This window comes from Macrotis lagotis, chromosome 1, assembly GCF_037893015.1.
Source record: "Macrotis lagotis isolate mMagLag1 chromosome 1, bilby.v1.9.chrom.fasta, whole genome shotgun sequence".
Taxonomy (NCBI): domain Eukaryota; kingdom Metazoa; phylum Chordata; class Mammalia; order Peramelemorphia; family Peramelidae; genus Macrotis; species Macrotis lagotis.
The window spans coordinates 692,363,216-692,386,157 of NC_133658.1; the positions used below are offsets into that span (position 1 = coordinate 692,363,216).

General features: G+C 35.7%; 1 protein-coding gene across 1 annotated transcript in view; it reads right to left on the reverse strand.

Annotated features, from left to right (window-relative positions):
• Positions 1-1,990: 1,990 nt before the first annotated feature.
• GAD1 (glutamate decarboxylase 1) overlaps positions 1,991-22,942 on the reverse strand; it is a 52,585-nt gene continuing 31,633 nt past the window's right edge. The window contains exons 10-16 of the mRNA XM_074236473.1: positions 21,020-21,136; positions 19,266-19,330; positions 16,125-16,203; positions 15,297-15,446; positions 14,082-14,189; positions 8,774-8,863; positions 1,991-3,867 (exon numbers count right to left, since the gene is read on the reverse strand). Coding sequence (XP_074092574.1) covers positions 3,694-3,867; positions 8,774-8,863; positions 14,082-14,189; positions 15,297-15,446; positions 16,125-16,203; positions 19,266-19,330; positions 21,020-21,136 — 783 coding nt within the window. The 3' untranslated portion in view covers positions 1,991-3,693. The remainder of the gene's footprint in view (positions 3,868-8,773; positions 8,864-14,081; positions 14,190-15,296; positions 15,447-16,124; positions 16,204-19,265; positions 19,331-21,019; positions 21,137-22,942) is intronic.

Consider the following 22,942-nt stretch of genomic DNA (forward strand, 5'->3'; position numbering starts at 1 on the left):
GAAGAGGAGAAATTTGGGGAAAAGATAATGAGTTCAGTTTTGTGCATGTTGAAATGTTTATCAGAAATCTATTCCAAGATGTCTAGTAGGTAGTTGGAGATGTGAGACAAGAGGTCAAGAGAGAGGTTAGGGATGGGTAAGTATATTTTAGGCTCAATAGCATAGAGATGATTCATGTGAACTTATGAAATCACAGTGAAAGTGATGCGGCATATTGGAGAAAAGAGCCCAAGACAGTCTTGGACAATGCCCAAGGTTAGTGGTCAAGCTTGGATGAAGAACAAGAAAAGGAGAAAGAATGGAAGGCAGGAGAAGGTGCAGAGTGGTGACATTACAACCTAGAGAGAGAAAATGTCAAGGAGATGAGGGTGGTTACTGTCAAAAGCTGCAGAGACATCAAAAAGGATATAAATTAAGAAAAGGCCATTAGAAGGGGCAGCTAGGTGAAGCAGTGGATAGAATATCAGCCCTGGAGTCAGGAGGACCTGAGTTCAAATTTGGCCTCAGACACTTAATAATTACCTAGTTGTGTGACCTTGGGCAAGTCACTTAATCCCACTGCCTTGCAAAAACAAAAAAGGCCATTAGATTTGGCAATTAAAGGTCATTGGTAAATTTGAGAGGACATTTTCAGATGTATGATGAGGGTGGAAGTCAGACTGCAGAGGGTTAAGAGAGTGGAAGCACTTTGAAGTACTGATGATAAATGACCTTCTTAAGGAGGCCTAGTTATAGCAGGTTAGTTTTGAAAGGAGGGAAAGATATGTGATGATGATTATTACAGGAATGGGCAGATCAAGGGAGAGATTTTTGAGGATGGGGGAATATGAGCATGCATTTGAGAAGCATCCAGGAGACTGGGAGAGATTGAAATTAGTGAGAAAGTGGGAATAATAAGATGCTAGTAATCTGTTGGAGAAGATGGAATAGAATGAGATCATTGGCACATATAAAGGGGTTTGTTTAGTAAGGAACAGAGTGGTCTCTGTGTGAGACAGAAGTGAAGAAGGAAATAGTTATGGAAGACATCTGGGTGATGTGAGATGAGCAGAGGAGATAAAGGAGATCTTGGGGAATAACCTCAAATTTGGGGGGGGCAATATGAGACAAGTTCCTCAGTTGACAGGGTTGGGAGAGGAGGAACCCTAGAAGATTTGAGGTGGGTTAAAAAGGTTTAGAAAAGCCACCGAATTGAGGAGGATAGTGGATTGATACTGGTATAAAAGTATTACCTTGCCACATTGAAGACCCAGTTGAGATTTTGTAGCACAAATGTCAGCATAGTTTTGTGTTTTTCTCCAGTATCATTCAGCAGCATGTGAATAGGAATGAAGGCAGCAGAGTCTGAGAATAATCTCAGTCTGGGTTTTGATGAGGTAAGACTTAAATAGGATAAAGGGGCAACAGACTCAAGAGGAGAAAACAGAGAATTGAACTGGTTCACCAAAAAGTCAAGATGAGGATGTGAGGAGATAGTAGTGCAGGGGTGATGTCCTGGGAAAAACAAAATAGAGGCATTAGAAAGTCATTGTGGGAGTCTATGAATCTTCAGATAGACTCCAGAGAGAGTTTAATTTCCAGAGATTTAACTATAGCATTAACCTATAAAATTGTTCTAGAGGCAAGTTTTCTTTTCTTTTCATCCCCTTTTGAATGCATCTCCCTTGCATTCAAATTGCAAAATGAGATAAGAGGCCAAAACCTTTTCTAAGATATTGAAATCAACAAATTTTAGAGACTGGACACAATAAAATTTTGCAGCTCTTAGGTGGTTCGGGGACTTTGGTTTGACATTGAATGGAGATTTAACTTGATCTTGAGGGCATAATGCAGACAATTAGTCACACAGTCGGTCAGTTAGTGGGAACTGAATGAGCTGCAGGTGACTACAATTGGAAACATCTCTCTCAATTAAAAAGACAAACTGGCAACCACTCTGTCCAAGTTCTCCAATGAGAACTTTTATTTATTTATTCATTTTTTCCTCATGTATACTCTAAAATGTTCTTTCTGCAAAACAGTGGTGAGCCTAGTCACTGCTCCCCTAGAATCCATAAGGTTCTTCAGAAATGTTGCCATAGAATTTAGCTAAGCTAGTCACAGAGCTTGGTCCTGATCTACTTACTACAAAGGTACAAGGGCCTGGTTGATAGCCAGGGGTAACTAGAAAAGCATTCAGAAAACTGGACACACAGCCAAACAGTAAAAGTAACAAAGGTGCAGATTCTATGGAAGAAAAAGGATTTCAATATTCTCAACTCTATAGACTATCAGAATTCCTTTGATAGACAGGAAAATGATTCTTAAGTGATTATTTTTAAGGGCACTCTAATAGAAATGCAAGTTTCACTAAATTTTACTCTTTTCTCTTTGGCTCACAAATACACTAAAATACCATAAACATTATTTCAAACTTACTTCAGTAAAATATAAATAAGATACATTACAAATGGAAGAAAATACAAGACACCTCTTCACATGGTAAATCTCTGCAATATAAATAAAGCAAATATTTCATATACCTACAATTGGACAGTTATTGAAATCATTACATGTTTCTTCCCTCCATCAAGTCATTTAACAATAATATACACAATCTACACAAAGTAATCTCTAAAAATACAGCAAGAATATACCTGTTAACAAGGACTGTGCTACTACTGTCCCCTACTATGACACTAAAAGAGAGGGTATGACTATTTGGGCAGCATATGGTGATTTACCCAGAGCTATAACTAGTGATTCTAGAGCTTGGGGCAAGCACCACTAGATGCCCCTGTCTGGGGCAAGCAGTAAGACAAATTCAGCTGGGGTGAGTGGGGTCAGAGGGAGAAATCCCACCCCCAGAAAGAACTTAGATCTCCAGACATAAGATTCGTGGGAGGGGACACCCCCTGGGGACATCCCCAGGATACCTAGAAGCTGCTGGTCGTGAGATCATCACCTGGTAATGGAGCATAATGTGACTTGAATAGAAGCTCACCTGGGATTCAGGCCAACTCGGGGAGGGAGCTACTGTCATTTGACAGTTTCCTATTTTGACTAATTATTCTTCCTAAGTAGGTGCTAAACTTAGTTGTTTCTACTTGATGAAGGAATACAAGTGCTGGGACAAGGTCTTCTCTTGCCTTAGTTATAGCTCTGGCTTTTTCGAATTCATTATGTTGGGCAGGAGACATTAACAGTCCTGCTATATAGTAACTTCCTTTGTATCTACAAAACTACAGTTTTATAAAAGTTTTTCCTGTTTTAATTTGGCAAGCTGATTTGTGGCACAATACCCCCCTCTTCGGTAACTGTTGAAGGAAGAATTGACTGTCTGAAAGTGGAAAACATGCTGCTTATTACTAGGGTCCTACTCACTATACATATATATAGTTATATATAACTGTACATATATACTATAAAGAGTTTTTCTTCTGCAACTTCTTTTAAGACCTATTATTTTCCAGCTGACTACAAGAAACAGGCTTAAATAAGGTTTATCAGTACACGTCACAATAATTTTTTTTCTTCCTCAGTAAAATGGCCTAAATGTTTTCAGCAACTTACAGGAATTTTTTCTAGAGTGCCATAGGAGAAAGGAATATTTAGAAAGAAAACTTCCACGAAGTGTGTTCTGTAGAACTGGTTGTGAAGCAGCCAATTCTGGAAAACAGCTCATGAAAGCAACAAAGGGCTTGCCAATCCTTATTACAGATCCTGCCCCAATCTTTCTATTTCCTCAATGAGGAAGTCGATGTCCGACTTGGTGGCTGCTGGGTTTGAGATGACCATCCGGAAGAAGTTGGCTTTGTCTCCCTGGGGCTGATATCCAATCATAGTTGTACCAGACTCCATCATCAGAGCTTTAATCTTCGGGGCCACCTTGTGATAGAGAACACAAAATAATCCATAAAGCCAATTTCAACATCTTTTTTGTTTGTTTTGAAATTTTGAGTTTTTTTTTTGTTTTTCTTCACAGACTAATGAGGGAGTGAAACTTTTAAATTGGCATCTGAGGTCCTAATTTCTACAACAAATACAAATATTTCCATATTCAATGAACAGAAAAATGAGAATTATATATGAAACTGAAAATCTTTATAACTTTTGTTTTTAGCAGTCATATAAAAAATTCAGCTTGTTAGTTTCTAAGCTGTCCTGCTTGTCTGTGACTTCCTCTGACTTCCTTTAAGGATGCTTTTCAAATGACTTCATGTGTATGATATATATATATACATATATATATATATGTATATATATATAATATATATATACATACACCTATATATGGCATTTATATAAATACTAACAGCTATGTTATTAATAACAATAAATAATAATAATAATAAATAATTCAATGCATTTGGGGTATATTGGGGAAAGAGCAACCTGGCTAAAAATACCTTTGATAATTTTTTTAAAAAGAATAAAAAAGGGAAGTATTGAAAATTCCTTTTTTATAGTGGCTAATATTCTCTGGCAGGGTGCCATAAATAAATAAATTAGAAAGACTTGTATTAAGTTCAGGCTCCGACAGACAGGAAAAGTTGTGATTATAGATAAATCCCTTAACTTTTCAATGTATCAATCAACTTATAAGTTAAAAATGAATAGTTAGTCATCATTGGTAGAGGCAATTTCCACATTAATAGTTTCCTGAATCAATTAAAGTTAAGTCTTGACTATGATATATTCTAGTGTACCTGACCTATACTCTATAAATACCTCTATTTTCTAACATGGGATGTTCTGTTTAAAAGGGAACTTCATACATCATCAGAGTCCATTCCAACAGTGTCTGCTGAAAAAGAGTATCTATCCAACCTCATGCACCAGAATAAATAGCAGTTATTTTAAATAAAGCTCTAAAACAGTACCCCAAATTTGCTCTAACTAGCCATGTGCAATTGTAGCCATTTGGAACTTGATAAAAGTAATATTACTAATCTTCTGATCTCACCACTCTTATTGGTTGACAGTATTGGGTGGTAAATAGAACACTGGATTTGGAGTCAGGAAGACCTAGGTTCAAATCCTGCCTTAGACTCTTCCTAGGCTTAGAAAAATCACATCCTTTCTATGTCTCAGTGTTCTTACCTGAAAAATAAAGATAATAATGGACGTACCTCATAATGTTGTGATGAAGCTCAAGTGCTTTGAAAACCCTAAAGTGCTACATAAATATTATCTTTGTCATTATTATTTTATTGATTGACTTATTACTATTTCCTAACTCCAAAGTGAGGACAGGGATAGGATAAACACAAGGGAGTGGATTCTTATGTCATATGCTTTTGAAGAATGAAATAGAGCAACAACTGGGAAGTCTTCAAGAGATGCTAGATTTTTACAACCCATTATAAAAGATACCGAATATTGGATGAAGTTGACACTGTCCAATTGGAGTGCAGACAGGGAACTCAGACACTAGAATGAAGTTACTGCTGAGGAGATTGGGGCAGGATGACACAATGCAGGGTGGAGGGAATCTATTCAATAACTTTCACTTCAATTATTCTTGCTGAGTTCTAATATTTCCACTCTGCTAAAGCTTGGCAAGTACAGTGTTTTCTATTTCTGCCCTGGACAGAACCCCAGTTATCCTGTTCTATGTATGGTACTAAGTCTTTGCCATCATTGTCTTGGAGTTTGTTAAAGCAATTAGGGGAAGGTTATATGGTGGAGACAATAGAGAGAGAGAGAGAGAGAGAGAGAGAGGCAGATGGAAAGGTGGGATGGAGAACAATGTAGTTTCTGAAGAAACAGCATATTTCTTATTTCTTCCTTTTAGAATGAGAATATGGAATTCTAACTGCAGCATCTAAAAAGCTTGTGAACAAAGATTTTATTTACCCTGTCAACAGTGATGACAGAAGTCTATGTCTAAGTTGAACTGCCATTTGTTTTTGCATAAATTGTCCCAACTTTTAGAAGCCTCAAGAAAAATGATCCCAGTCCTATATATTGCTCAATACAAGATTTGGCATTCACAAATTCCAGCCACTTTTGGCCCAGGTTCTATTCATTGAATTACTCAGCTACATAGCATCATAGAACTGGATCTAGAATAGACTCAGGTGACTATCAGGGCAGCTAGGTGGCACAATGGATAAAACAATGGGTTTGGAATCAGAAAACTGAAGTAAACAGGGATAAATGACTTGCCCTGGGTCACATGGCTAGTAAGTATCTGAGCCTGGATTTGAATCCAATACTGACTTCAGGCTTGATATTATATCCACTGTGTTATCTAGTTAATTTTATTTTAGGAGAGATGACTTTTTGTAAAAAAGAGAATGATATATCCTATTTCAATCTCACAAATTGATCTTTTTTATTATATCTATTTCCCTTCCTGGAACTTATGGACAATCTACATTGTCTAAGCATACTTATGAATTATATTTCTGGTTGGCAAATTTGGAAAGAATAAGCTGTTCCTGAAGTTCATTATCATGACTACCATCAACTACTTTATATCAGAGAGATCGCATTCTTCTTTTTTCCTTCTACTCACCCCCTTCTTTTACTCTCTTACTCTGTTTCTTTTTTTCATCTTATGTCATATTCTTCTGCATTTTATTCTTTTCCTGGTCATAGGCCAATGGTCCCATTGGAGTTTGCTTCATCCCAACAGTGACATTGAGGACTAAGTTTTGATTGGCTTTGTTTAAATACTATAGCAATCCATGCTTAGAAACTGACTTTCTCTACCCTTAATGTATATCAAGGTTCTTATGACCCATGGATATTCTTGGTATAAAAGTCAGTCTTCAAAGGACCACTTTGTGGGATTTTAAGTTTAACAGCCTCTGACTTTATTGCTCTCCAAGGCCCTTGAGTTCTAAGCTCTGATTATCTAATGCCAAATAGTGAGTTCAGAAGCAAAAAAATCCAGTTAGACTTAACATCTGATTTTGTTTTGTTTTGTTTTTCAATGCCAATGGTTGGTTTAATGGAGTACATCACTGAAATGAATACTGATTATGACACCATGTAGAAAGGGAGTGAGAATATATAATTTTAATATTATCAAGGGTCATTTACCTGCAAATAAATCAATTCATAGCTACATAGAAAAGCAATTTAATTTGGGGTAAATGTTTTCTCAAAGAATAAAAATACTTCAACTCATCTACCATTTAAATTAAAAACAGGGAACATAAAACTTTGCTCACAGCACAACAAATACTAAAAACCGTTAGTTTTAGGTTGTGGTCTATTAAATGCAGGAAAAGTGAAAATAGAAGAAATATGAGAGGAAAAGAAAGCAATATATAGGGATGGAGAGAAAATAAGATGAACAGAGAAGATAGGGAAATAGACACTAAGAAAAAATAGTAGAAAATAAGAGTGAGAAAAGGAGATGGAGGAAGAGAAAGAAGCAGACATAGATAAATATAGATATGGACATAGAATATAAGAAAGTAAGAGAAAGATATAGCTGTGGAAAAGAAGGGTCAGACAAATATTTGTGTGTGTGTGTGTGTGTGTGTGTGTGTGTGTGTGTGTGTGTGTGTGTGAAGACAAAGAAAAAAGGGAAAAGAAGAGGAAGAGAGAGGCAGGTATAGGGCTCAATACATTAAATTTTTTTTATTTAAGGCAATGAGATTAAGTGACTTGCCCAAGATCACACAGCTAGTCAATTTTTAAGTGTCTCAGGTTGGATTTGAACTCAAGTACTCCTGACTCCAGGGTCAGTGCTCTATCTACTGAGCCACCTCGCTCTTCAGTACATTTTGTTTGATGTAAAAGTCAAAAGCCTGAAGTTCATCTGAGTTCTGGGTTTTAGAGTTACACAGTCCCTATTAAATTTTAATTAGCTGCTTCACTACTGGTTACAGCCCTTCAAATGCTCTATTTTTCAAAACTTGAGAAACTCTACTCTTTTTATGATAGCCAAAACAATTTAGAAGACAGAAAGTGACCAGAAAAATATCATCTTGAGGAAAATTCATCTAACTAAAAGCAGAATTTGATTTCTACTCTACTATAGAATTTATCTGAATAAAGGGCTGGATTCTTTGCTCTGCAGTTGTTCTTACCTGTTCAAACAATATTCTCAATTAGATATGCAAGTCTTTTTTGATAAGTAACGTAAAGTTCCACTGCTGAGCCAAGTTTCCATCAAAACTTTCATCTCATTCTCTTATGTAATCCATTTTCAGTCATGTTCAACTCTTCATGGGGTTTTCTTGGCAAATATAGTAGAGTGGTTTGCCATTTCTTTCTCAAGTCCATTTTAGAGATGTGGAAACTGAGGCAGGCAAACAGGGTTAAATTATACAACTAGTGACTGAGACCAGATTTGAACTTAAGAGGATGAGTCTTCCTGATTCCAGAGCCAGTGCTTTATCCACTGCACCACCTAGCTCATTCTCTACTTTGTTTTTGTTCCTAGTAGATATATACAGAAACCAAATGACAAGACAGCTTTCAAGGTGGTTATCAAATAATTGTGAAGAGCCCTGACCTTTATTATACTTGGCCTGTGATTCTGCCATTATCTGGGAATGTTCAACATACCGCTTTGCACAGTGAATCTTGGTTATGTTCCAAGTAGAACCCCAATTAATACTGAGACTGAGATCTTACTGAAGACACAGTCAAGTTGACTTTAAAACAAAGGTTTAGTTCCTTTGTGATAAAGGTAACTCAAAGAAGAAAACGCTGAGTTATTCAAAAATCTTTGATCAAGATGAACAGAACAATCATATAAGGACAAGCTAACTCTAAGTGGCCAGAGAGAATGCAGAAGGGTAGATGATAGCTCATATGTACACCATACCCTATGAAGTTTTTCTCGTCTCTCATCACTGTCTGGAATACCCCTGAGGCTTTGAGGAATGTACCAGAAGCAAACATTTGTGTGCTCCGGCTGTGAAGACAAAAACAATAAAGAAACAGTAAAGAATATGAAAACCTTTCCTTCATCCCAAAGTTGATACTTAAAAGTCATACATAAAATGGGAGAATCAACCAACAAGGCAAAGTTTTCAGATTTCCAATAGCATGTCATATTTGAGTAAATGTTGCAACTGTATTAAGGAGAGTAACAAGACATCATTATGCATCATCAGAAAATGAGATATTCCAGATCTGAGATTTTTCCAGTTAACTAAAACTATCCCTTCGAGCAATTAAATTTAAAATATGTAATATTATCATGCACATAATACTTGTATGCATGCAAGTTTCTTGAAAATCTTTTAAAAAGTTTGATAGCCTTCCCTGCTCTTTAGTTCCCTATACATAGTAGATGACCAATAAATATTTGCAGATTTCACTTTGTTTACAGTTAATAGAATTGAACTTTTCTTGATTCCTCAGAATAGGAGCATGATAGTAAATGTTTGACAACTGGCTCTTCATAAAAAGAGCATATATGACTCACTTTTAAGCTTTACTTATCATTATTTACATTTTTTATCATTCTTAAGTCTGGATAGTCAAGAAAATAATAAAACAAGCCCTGATGTATACAGTTTACCCATTTCTGAGGTATAAATGTTCACATTGAAAATTTAACAATTGTCTCTCTTGACAATTCAAGTTGATTTTAGTATGCCTCTGATTCAGAATCCTATTCATAAGCATGAATTTTCATGCTGTGTTTTAATACGGTAATGTCCTTAGAGATCACTAGAGTACTTTGAGATAAAACTTCATTACATGGTCTCATGACTGCTTATCTTTCTGTTTATTATAGTTTTTCTGTTTTCTCCTATACTGTCAACTGTCACTTTCCCTGCTGTCAATATGATTGCCTCCTAAAGTGTTTCCTTTTCCTTCTAATTTAATTTCCCTAAAAAATTGGGAAGTAATAAAAATGCGTGCAAATAAGTAAATAGTCTCTGTGTGATGGACTGAGGAACTGTGTTATAGTAAAATGAAATAACTAAGAGTTATTTCTCAATAAAAAGTGACCAAAATATGAATAATTTTCAAAATAAGAAATATGAAGCATTAACATTTTTAAATAATGCTTCAAATAACTAACAATAAAATAATATGCAATTTCAAGATATAGTTTTTTAATTCACATCCATCAAATTGACAAAGACAGATATGCTTTAAAACTTTAAAAAACCTATACTACACTTTGCTATAAAACCTGTTACTGTCTCTTTAAAATCAGAAAAGATGAGTTACAGTTTTAACTATAATTAAATGGGGATTTCACTGTATAGAGTCAGGGAGAATGTGTGAGTTTAAGTTGATCCATGAGAATCTGTGAGAAATTGTGTGGAATACCAACAGAAAGAAAGTGAGGAGAAACATTTCTTGAAAGAACTGTCTTAACTATTATTTTATAAGGAAATATTAATTTAAAAAACTTTAGGCAGCCAGCATGGTTAATAATGAGTACTTGATAAAAGCAAAGAAAATGTCATTTTTCTGTCATCTCTGGAGAAAGACAGAGAACCCAGCAAAAAAGAAAATGGATAGACCTTTTTTATGAAACTATTGTAAATATTATCTTACAAAGGGGATGAAAAGGATCCTTTTGAAGAGATTTGTTATTCTAAGTATACTAAAGGGTATGGAATATGTCTTCTGAGGTGAGGTTGTCATCATAGTGAAGGTTTAAGATGACTCTGAATGTGGTGTTTCTCATAGCTGAATACTGTAAATAATTTCCTAGGTCTTTGTTTTATATGTATTGACTTCATTATTAATAAAACTATACTATTAATTATAAATATTTAGTAAGCTTAATATTTATTTAATTTTAGGAGATTACAGAATTTAATAGAGAGCTATACTATAAGTAATTACTATGGAAAATGTTTCAACAGTTTTCTAAACAAATAATATTTGATGAATCTGGGTTCTGATGAATCTGATGAGCTCTGAGAATAGTTGGCTAATTAGGAAATAAATGGAAATCTTACTAATTCATGAGAAAATATACAAATATACTTCTGGGTTACTTTTTAGGATGGTGAAATAAAATATGAGAATGATTTCAGTAGCTGAGGGGAAGATCTATAAGCAAGATTAGTGACCTATGTATCCCTGTTGCATAGTCAATTTTGGAGAAACTCTGGTAAATCAGGCATACTAATAGATTGTTGTGAAACTGTGAAATGGTCTAATCATTACAAAAAAAAATCAATTTAAAATTATACAAAAAACCTTAAAAACAATTCATACCCTTTGACCCAGGAATCCTGTTACTGGGCAATAATTCCAGTAGTACAGGAACATGAGTGACAGAAAGAAAAGTCATATTTATACCAAAATCATCATAGGATTACTTCTTGTAGTAATTTTAAAAAAACTCCAAAAAACCCCTTAAAACAAAGTAAGTGTCCATGGATTGGAGAATGACTAAGTGAAATATGGTTTATGGATATAATTGGATGTTATTACACTGTAAAAAACAACGACTAAAAGGAATTCAGAAAAACCTGCAAAAGACCTGTATAAACTGCCAATTATAGAAAACAGAGCTAGGAAAACAAAATGCACAAAGATTACAAAAATTAAATTAAATTTAAATTAAATTAAGGCCACATTATCAAAATTCATATTAAATGCCATGACTAATTTTAGTTCCAGAGGACTGATGATGTGAATATTTTTCTCCCTTTGAAAGTGAGGTGGACTACAGGTGTGGAATGCTTAATGCATTATGTTTCTTGGTTTTGCTTGACTTCATTTCTTCATTGTCAAGAAGAGCTCTACGGAAGAGGTGGTTTATTGGGAAATGACTCTGTGTGTGTGTGTGTGTGTGTGTGTGTGTGTGTGTGTGTGTTGTGTATGTGTGTGTGTGTGTGTCAAAATGCAAATAATTAGTAAAACATTTTAAAATGTAAGAGCTTAAGAGTATAAGTTTTGTGATCTCTTTTGGATGTTCAGAGATCTAGATGTTCTTGGAGGTTTTATAAATAGTTAAGGTTTTTTAATATCCTCCAGATAAACACTCATTTCCTAACTGTTTTTTAGGGTGTGAAAGTTCATTTACTAGAAACTGATACCATTTCATTCTATTTGAGTCTAATACATTTCAAATTTTAATTTGCAGGATGTTGATTTATGATCAGATTAAAGCTACCTTTTATTTTACTCTCTTCACAGAAATATAGTAAAGCCTCATTTTAAAACTTATGTCAAAGGATACATACAACATCCTCAATAAATATTCTGAGCTATAGTGAGAATTATACAATCTTTTACTATGTATATATCTAAATATTGATGTATGCATATGGTGGAATTTTTGGTAATATCCAAATCAATCTAATGACAAATAGGATCTATAAGGAATAAATTTGATACTCTTCTTTTTTTTCTGGATTTATAACTCATGAACAAAAGGGAAGAACTGGATCATGGACACAAAAAAGGAGTCTCACAGCTAATCCATTTCCTTCCCAATGTAATATGTTTCACCAATATATAGCTTTATAATTGGGTTGATAAAAGAAAATAGGTAAATTAGGAATGTCCTGGAATAAAAGATTAATGGGGGGGGGGACAATACTGGGAGAGAAATGTACAAAGTTGGAGATTGATGAGGGCCTAGTTAATAGGACATAATGATCAGGTTGTGATTAGAACATTTTAAGAACAAGGACTACAAGCTGAGTAGGTATTTCCCAGGATCCTGCCTAAAGACAACATTCTTTCTCATGAGAACACATTTTCCCATCATTTCTTTAGGTTAGCAGCACCTAGTCTTTTCCCAAGATTTGACAAAGATGTCAATGTCTCTAGAAGTACAGCAATTAAGAGAAACCAGAGCTCTGATTCTACTGGAAACCTAGGCTAGATGAAGAAAAACCCATTGGACCAATAGTGGAAAATATTTCAAAGGGAATTTATGTTATTGCCTTAAAATATTTTATGGAGAGGGCAGACAGTTCTTTGGGCAAAGGACATTGAATTCAATGCAATCTGGAGGTAGAGAGAGAGAGAGGAGGTAACCTTTTTGAGGGGCTTCCTATGATTCTATATAATCTTACTAATTAGTCCATGTTCATTTTATGTATCCTACAACCTAAATGAGATATGAAGATGATTTCTTTTCTCTAATTCCTCTCACAGATTTTACTAGTAATTTTTTGTTGGGTCTGTGTAGGATAAGCTGCTTTAAACTCACATTAGCAAGTATTAGCAAGTATAACGAATGGTGTTTGACAGCTGAACTTCATCCTTATCATGTCCATGGATCTTGACAGAGAGTCATGCACTTTATCTCTGGAAGATAGATTAAATGACTATTAAGCAGTTATCTCTCTGAGAATTTGTTTTGGAGGGAGACAGAGTTCACATTTCTTTAAATTATTTGGAGGTTATTTTAAGAATTATATTAATTATAATATGGTTTGCCCCAAAGAAAAGATATACCTTCCTCCTTCCTTTGTAGAGGTTGGGGACCATGATTGTGGAAAATTGTACTCTGCCAAACTCATTCATGTCAGTTTTGCTGAACTGTGATTCTTTTTAGTTTTTATGTTACTTTTTGTGTCAGAAAAGGATATATTTAGAAATGAAAGTATATTTTAGGGGAAAATATGGTCATAAAATTTAAAACCACAAAAAGGTTTATAAAGGATTAATTTTAGAAGATAGTCGCCTAAGGAAAAGATGAGGGAAAAATAGATTCATGCTGCAGAAGTAAGGATTTTAGTTAGAGGTGAATTCCTGATAGTAGAGATTAGGAGAGATGATAAGGGAAGATGTTAGCTGTTTTTTTCTCAAAGCCCTTAAAGAATAAGGAAATAGGTCAGTCTCCTAGCTGTCCTAGATGGTTTCTATGCACTCTTTCCCAAAGGTAGATAGGCCAGACTAAGTAATCACTGAACTCATCCCAAAGAGGAAACAGTTTGTGAATGTGCTAGTGTGTCTAATGATGCCATATCCAATTTGAATTCTGGGTCAAACAAAACAGCTTCATTTAAAAAATACATCCAAGATGTCTTGGACAGTAGTATTCTTGTGGGTCAAATGATGAAAACATAAAAGATTGTTAAAGAGTACAATATCTAGCACAACTATGGCCTCACAATTGCCACTAATGGAAACACTCAAAAAAAAAAATCTCTTAACATACACTATTATAGTTAGGATAGACTGTGATGACTTACCTCACCATCAAAAACCATTTCAAATTCTTCTCTGTTTTTAATTTTGGCATAGAGATATTCTGCCAAATCCAGACACTTGTTGACCTGATTTTCAAATCCTACTGTGCCCTGTTTTCAAAGAAACAGAGATGTTAATAAGGAATGGGTCATTTTTCCATTTATGTCTTAAGACAATTGAATTTTAGAGTTGGGAGGAACCTCAGAAATCAGTTAGTCTAAGCTCCCATCTGTGTCTACTTATTTAAAATAAAAATATTGGAATGTGAACCCAAGTGCTGTGTGATTGTCTTCATTTGAAAAATGTTATTTTTGAAACAATCAAACAGTGGAGGAGAAGCCCCAGTAAAAAATCCTCGAATGAAGATATGCATAGTTCAAAATGAAATGTTGTGGGGGTGGGGGGCCTTATGACCTTTGAGTAGCTATTTAAAGCACGAATTTTATTTCCAAAAGGTTCTACCACCCAGTACTTTCAGTCTGAAATTTTGTTTACTTTGGAACATACCACATCTCTTTCCACTTGGACTTGAAAGTATTAAGTGTACCTTGACCAAACATCCCAAGCTCCCCAAAACAAGCAGTTTTTTTTATTACCATCATACCTTGCCCTTGATCAGCAGATCAGTAGCAGAGAGCCAGGGAAGCAGAATGCATTCCCTGGCTTAGTAAGAGTCTCAGACATTTCATTGGGTCCAAATATTGACAAACTAGTCAATCTAGACAAGTACAAGCTTCAAGAGTTAGGCAGAAATAGGGGCAGCTAGGTGGCGCAGTGGATAGAGCACTGGCTCTGGAGTCAGGAGTACCTGAGTTCAAATCCAACCTCAGACACTTAATAATTATCTAGCTGTGTGGCCTTGGGCAAGCCACTTAGCCCCATTGCCTTGGAAAAAGAAAAATTAAAAAAAATAAGAGTTAGGTAGAAATACCAAATATTTACATGGATGGGTGTTAGCAAAGAAAATAGGTGAGTTCTCAGAAAGGGTTGATTTGGGGTTGACTGACAAGACTATGTGAGATTCAACACTGTCAAAAAAACTACATCCTTCAAACTGGTGTTCACAGTTTTATGAATTATCCACTGAAAATTATCTGTGATAAATATTAAAGACAGATGAGTGGTCCCAATGCTGCCTTACTGTTACCTACGTTGTGCTCAGAAAATAGGAAGTGAATGCATTTTTCTCCCACTTCCTGAATTCCCTCCTTGTTTACCTTAGCTTTCCACATCAACCAAAACTTGAAAATGTCCACGTGTCGACCACACTGTATGGCCTTGTCTCCAGTATCATAGGAAATGTCATACTGTTTATCTTGCTGGAATAGGTAGCCTGCACACATCTGGTTGCATCCTTGGAGTATGCCCTAGGGGTAGAAACAGAGAAATATTTGCATATCGTATTCATAATCTTCTAAAGCATGAAGAGGGGGGACTTAGGTTGACCCAGCTTTTCCTCTCATCACCTCAGTAGTATTGTTAAGCTTTTATAGGCTGTTTGTCCCATTAAGGGAAACATTACTCTTGGGAGAAATGCAATGCAAAGCTTGACAGTTTCTATCTCTTCCTCTTCCACTGTAGACACTGATGACTGAGTATTTGGTGTAAAGGTTATTTAAAATTCCTTTGTCCAAGAGGGTAGAAGTGAGAAAGAAGAGGTGATAGCACTCCCTGAGGAGGTAATCTCTCACAGTGTCATCAGTACCACTTTGAATATTGAACAAAAAAACCTGTAACTGTCAGCAAGCAGCAAGAGCTAATATAAACACCGTCTGGCATATATCTCTTCACAGCCTGGCCACTTCTCAACTCTCCGGTCTTTTTACACAGGATTCCCTTGCATGTTCTTTCAAGTTTAGCCACATGTCTCATCCGCTATTTCTGTGACTTTGGACCGGCTCTGCTTGGATTCCATCCCTCCTCCCCTCTTGGTTTTGGAATCCATACTTGGTTTCTTTCAAGATTCAGCCCAAATGTCACCTTGTACAATTATGTACCCTTTCAGAGGCTGGTGCCCTCAGAGTCATTGACTGAAAGAAACAAACCTTTTCTCTCACAAGAATGGCCGAGCATTGTAACAGAACACCCATCATCTTGTGAGGGTTCCAGGTCACTGAGTTGGCTCTGGAAGAAGAAATTGGTACTTGTAAGAGGAGATGCAGACAGGGGGGCATAATAAATTATGTTCTTTGGGGAGTCATCACTGTACATTCATGAGCTGATATATACTTTTCATACACAACTCTAGTTTGATTGAATAAACATGTATGAGTATTTGACTGGTTAACACTGTGTCAGTACAGTGAGCTAAATGCTCTGCCATTTATTACTAGGATAGTGACTCAGACACGCTTCTTTCTTGTACCTATCCAGAAAATGACTTGGTGATAGATCTAACTGCATGCCTACTTCCCTATAATAGCTAGCATCTATATGGTGTTTTATGAATATCACCTCATTTGATCCTCACAACAACCCGGGGTGGGGGGTTAGTTACTTTTACTATCTTCTTTTTACTGATGAGAAAACAAAGGAATAAAGAGGCTAAGTGGCTTGCCCAGTTTGTGTCTGAGGCTGCATTTGAACTCAGGTCTTCTTGATTCCATTGCTCTATGTAACATCCCAACTAATTGTCCTTCCTGGGAGATATGAGGAAATATTCCTAAAAATGCCTAGAGACCAGTGAACTATAAAACTTCTTCTAATACTCTAATCACTCGATCCAAGACAATTAAGTGACTAAGGAGCACCTTAAGATGTTGCAACAATTCCCAAGTGAAATAAATAATGATTAAAACCTTGGTACTTTTGCTTCAATGATGCATAAGCTTATTAAAAATTTCCTTGTGAACCTGGTGAACTCTTTCCCCAATAATCAATGGTTTCCTTGAAATGTTTGTTTGACCTTCCCCATACTATGCCTCTGACCCAGAATTCTTAACTTTACATCAAGGAGATCTATTAGTGGGGAAAATATTTATCAGGTATATTTGTGACTGTGGTATATGAATAAAATGTGAATAATTTGAGAAACCCTGAATAATTCCGTCCTCTAAAAATTATAAAGAAGAAAGAAAATCCATTATGGAATAGATTTGCAAAATGTTCAGATGGAAGGTAATGGAATTTTCATCTCAGGTCAAAGTTTGGAACCCTGATTAAGCCATAAGGGCTTCAGAGCAAAGGAGATAGGCTAAGGTTCATTACAAAGGGCAAGAGTCTATTTATTATTTGCAAAATAGATTGATTATATCTGTCTCACAAAATGTCATAAGATCTCTAAATTTCCTAAAGATTCTAAATAAACAATATATTTATGCTTCAAATAGAAAATAAGGAGATATGGTCAGGGTTTGATTTTCTTTAGGAAATAAAAGATATATATATATATATATATTATTAGGAATATTAGGATTATATATTAGGAAATATAAGACCATATATATAATTATATATATAATTATATTAATATATATATATACATATATATATATATATATATAATTTTTTGTTTAGTTAGGTTTCAGTCATTTCAGCAGTATACAACCCTTCATGATTCCATTTAGGGTTTTCTTGGCAAAGGTACTGGAGTAGTTTGCTATTTTCTTCTCCAGCTCACTTTCATTTTTTTCCTTTTTTCTTAGGTTTTTTTTTTTGCAAGGCAGTGGGGTTAAGTGACTTGCCCAGGGTCACACAGCTAGGCAATTATTATGTGTCTGAGGCAGATTTGAACTCAGGTACTCCTGACTCCAGGGCCAGTGCTCTATTCATTGCACCACCTAGCTGACCTTCCAGATCATTTTCTAGATAAGGAAATAGGAAATATAGACAAACAGTATTGTGACTTGTCCAAGTTTACACAGCTAGTAAATATCTGAGTCTGGATTTGAACTCAGTTCTTCCTGACTCCAGATCTGGCATTCTATCTAACATATATGTATTACATAATTCATACTTTAGTATATATGTATTTATAATATATGTGTATATATGCCTGATACATATATATATATATATATATATATATATATATATATATGACTCATACTTCCACCTCTGTGTCCTTGTTCAAGCCATTCTTTATGCCTAGTGCACCATCTTTCTTCATCTCCATCTCTCAGAATTCTTAAGGCTCAATTTAGTTGCCACTCCTTCCATGAAGCCTTCCAAGAGTCCTCATGTTGTTATGTTAGTGTTCTATTCCACTTCCATTTTCCTTGATCTATACTTATGCTCTGCATTTGACTAAGACTTCATTTTTGACTTTCTAGCCCCAGTTCCTAGTACAATGCTTTGAATATAGTAGGTCCAGGTTGAATTTCTGTAATTTGGCAAAAAATCCAATTTAAAATTTTGAATATCAGAAAATCTGAAAAAAATATTTTGACTCCAAGAATTTTCTTCCTTCCATACGTATTATGTCTATATACACTGTACATATTCTCTACATATACAGTATATGCACACACATACTATATACATCCAGCATATATTATATGCATATATATATATATATATATATATATATATATATATATATACACACATATATGACCACACTAAAGAAGAAATTTCTTGAGTCAAAGTACATTTCAGATTTTCCCAGATTCAAAATTTAAAATAAAATTTGTTTGATAAATCTAATTGAATCTGGATTAGCTCTACTTGGTGGTCTCCCTTGTGTTTTGAATGACCATCCTTATTTATTGTGATTCTTTCCTTACAAAGCTAGGAGATGGTCAGGAAAAATGGCTTTAAGTCAGAAAAGTTACTACAAGGAACAAAAAGACAGACTAGTGCTATGATTTTTTTCTCTATCCATAAGATGTTTTTTTTTCCCCAATAGTCTTGACCTGGAAAACTATGATAAATGAGTGAGAGATGCTCTCTCTCTCTCTCTCTCTCTCTCTCTCTCTCTCTCTCTCTCTCACACACACACACACACACACAAACACACACACTTTCCTATCTCAAAGGAGCCAGCAACAATGAGGCAGAGAAAGAAGGGAAATGAATTAGTGGATGAACATGGTAAACTGCAAACTCTGCACTTGAGCATTTCCCAGCTAAGTAGAAAAATAACAGATTCTGCAAGGTAATCAAAAGAGATGCCACTCTGAATCAGAGGTTCATATTGTATTTGTCTGATACTCTGAATGATAGGATTCCAGGAAACTGCCTCATACCTTTCTATGCCATTGAGCTTGTGACGGTGTTTTCTGGACATAAGGAGACCTCCTCCCCAGGCAGCCTGTGAGAGCAGAGAAAGAAGAGGGATTAGGAGATCAATTGCAAGTAAGGATTCCAAATTCTTTTCTAGGCTGCTTGACCTTCTATAACTTTCTTTAAACATGGAGGCTCACATGGAAGATGAGACTCAGAAGGTCCTCTGGCAAAATAATCTGGCAACAACTCTCCAAGTCTGAATCTTTGCAATTTTTTTTTTAGAACATTTCACTGAGGTGAGTGTGAGCCAGGTTTTAGTCCTGCAAGTTAGTTGGTGACAGGTGGGAGATGAGGTTAGTTAAGGTCCAAGTCTGTGTTAACACCATAGATGTCCAGGTACTGATGAGCTAAAGATCAAAGATGCTCCTACATTGTTACTTGAATTAGGGTCCATTTGGGGAACATTGTAGAGCTGAAGGAGGCTGTTTCCTAGCTCTCACTGCATGAGGTAAATCTCAAAGTATCTAGATAAGTGAAAAATAATATATATAAAGCACGAGTAGTCCCTGAAGGCTGTAGCAGGTCATCAAGTGTCCAGGCTTCTCAGAGGGTAACCATGTCAAATACTGCAGGGCAGGGGGTGGGGGTGGGGGATGAGGAAGGTGGGGAGCAGGGAATTAATCATATTTGTAGTTTCTGTTTTGTCATCTGCTTCACAGCAGAAAAGACAATCCAGGCGCATGGGGTTAAAAAGATAAGGTGATAGAGGCAGACCCAAGGAATGGATAAATAGATAGATAGAAAGAAACAAAAGAAAGAGAGAGAAGGTAGAGAAAAAGCAAGGGTTGAAGTGAGAATGGGAAGAGGAAGGAAGAAGGGAAAGAGGAGCAAGTAGAGAGGGAGAGAGAAAAAGAGAAGCAGGCTAAGCAGGGCTATGCTGGAACCAGATTGTTAAATTTTTCAGGGAGTGAGCATTTACACCTTGGAAATCAGTAAATATTACAAATCAGGACTTGATTTATTTCTTTTGTTAATTGTCTAGATTTAAGAAAGCAATGGGGAAAATGTTAAAGTGTGTCATATGTACAGTTTTTTTTTTAAAGAGAGAGCTTGTTAATATTTACTAGAACAGTCCTACAGAGAAGAGAAAGGGAGAGAAGAGGAGAAATATAGTTAAATATTTGGAAATATTTTCTATTGTCCTTTCTGTGTCTTCAGAACAATTCAGGGGATAATCTCTCTCAATTGTGTTTCCATGTCCTTTTATTTCTATATCAGTCTTAAGCAAAGATCATGAACAGCAAGTAGCCAAGCATCTGTGACCCTTTCCTTTATTTCTTCTCTCATGTGGGGTGTTGTTTTTTCCCCCACAGCAATTAGGGTCACAATCCAGGTGCCAAGTGTCTGAGGCTGGATTTGAACTCAAGTCTTCCTGAATCCAGACCTGGTGTTTAGGCACCAAACCACCCAGTTAGTCCCGTTTACCTCCCACCCCATATTTTTGCCATCTAGAAGCAGTTTATCCAAATAAAGCTGCTATGGGCAGCTTGCTATTGGCAAGTATGAAGCAAAGAAAAGTCAAGTAGCTCTGGAATGGGCCAGAGAAATCCAAAGAATGCTATGTCTATGATGCAACTTGTCCAAACTGGTCAAGCTGTGGACCAGAGGAGAGCATGGGCCTGAGACGATGTGGCAAACTCTGAGGATCTCCAAAAGGAGAATGGTTTCCTGCACCTGGTTAGATTTGGGCTGTCTGTTGTGTCCCAGCACTTACATCAACATGCAGCCAAAGGTTGTATTTATGACATATATCAGCTATTTCAGGGATTGGATCGAAAGCTCCATACACAGTCGTGCCTGCAGTTGCATTGACATAAAGAGGAACAAATCCCTGTGGCAGAAGACAAAAGACAAAAGAACTGATCAATCTTTAATATTTCTTGTTTGAACCAAAAGGTATTAGAACTTACTTTTAAATGATGGCAGCTGAATTGTTTATATTTATTTTTTAACAACCTGAAGTGAGATTGTTAAACATGGAAAGACTCTTAGAGTCAATCTAGTCCAACTCCTTCATTTTATAGATAAGGAAACTGAGGCCCAGAAAAGTGAATTGACTTGCCCAATGTCGAACTTATTTTTCCAGGATCATCTTTACTAGCCTGATATTGCTTCTTGCATCTCTGAACCTTTCTTTGCCCAGGCTGTTCCTCATTCCTGGAATGCACTGTCTTGTCATCTCTGTCTCTTAAGAATTATTGGCTCCATTCAAAACTGAATTCATGTGCTTCCTTCTACTCAGGATCTTTCCTAATACCCCCTGAAATTGCTTTGAATTTCCTTATATTGATGTGTTTTTTCCTCTGATAAAATATAGGTTCCTTAGAGGGTAGGGATTCATTTTTGCTTCTATGCCTAACAAATAGTAGGAACTTAGTAAATGCTTATTCATGCTAAGGTTTATATAAACAGTAAGCAAAATAAGTAGAGGTAATTGCATAACACCAGATTATATCTATGCAAATGAAAAAAGACACCAACAAAAGGAAGCTGATCTTTGAGTAACTGCACAATGAATGAAGGTTTCAGAGAACAGAATAAAATATATCTCCTCCATCAAGGCAGAAAGGTGGTAGACTATTAGAACAGAATACAATATACATTATCAGCTATGAATTTTTTTTTTGGTCACAAAAGATGATTTCAATATTGTGAGTGTTGGCAAAGACTGTGATACAAAGACAAAAGCATCAATAATGACATTATTAAAAATGCTTCCAGACTGGGATATTGAAGGTCAATACAGCTGACCAAGAAAGAATATATAGAATCAAAGGGCATAGAGCTGGAAAGGACCTTAGGGATCATTTAAATTTCACTCCTTTATTTTCCAGTTGAGGAAATTGAAGTACGGAAAGAACTTGGTCATCTTATTTTAAATGGCTCTTTCTATCACTACTTCATACTTCTATATAGAGTAACAAAGTTGTCATATGACATAATATAAAAGCTATGACTTATTTTAAAATGGATATTGTCTATCTTTCTTGTAAGGCATCCTTTCTAAAATATTTTTGGTTTATGACTATGGTAATATAGTGGTTAGTTACAAACAAGAAAGGAAGAAATATTGCAATAGAACTGAAATGAATTTAGACATCTGGGAGTCAAGAGTTTTGAGGTCCCTTAGCTCAACTTCCACCTCTTTGCCTCTGTTCTAGCCATCTTCCATGCCTAGCATGCCATCCTTCCTCATCTCCATCTCTTAGAATTCTTATCTTCCTTTAAGGCTCAACTCAAATGCCATTTCCTCCTTTAAGCCTTCCATCAGCCTTCCTTTTGTTAATGTTCCCCTCTGCTTCCATTTTCCTTGAACTATATTTATGCTTTGCATGTGGTGAGGCATAAATAGTAGGTAATCTCCCTGACAAAAACTTCATTTTTGTCTTTCTAGTCCCAGTGCTTAATAAATGTTTTCATTTAGCAGGTCATTAATAAATGAATATTGAATTGAAATTGTTGTTAAATTATTCTTGCCCTAATTTTGGTAGTCTCTTTCCTTCTCATTTATCTCTTTTCTCTCTACTGAAAGCCCAGCAAATATAGTTACAGCAGAAGGCATGAATACTAAACCAAAACAACATTATTGTTAAATGGATTGACTGCAACATGGCAGGGCCTTTATGAATACATCTGT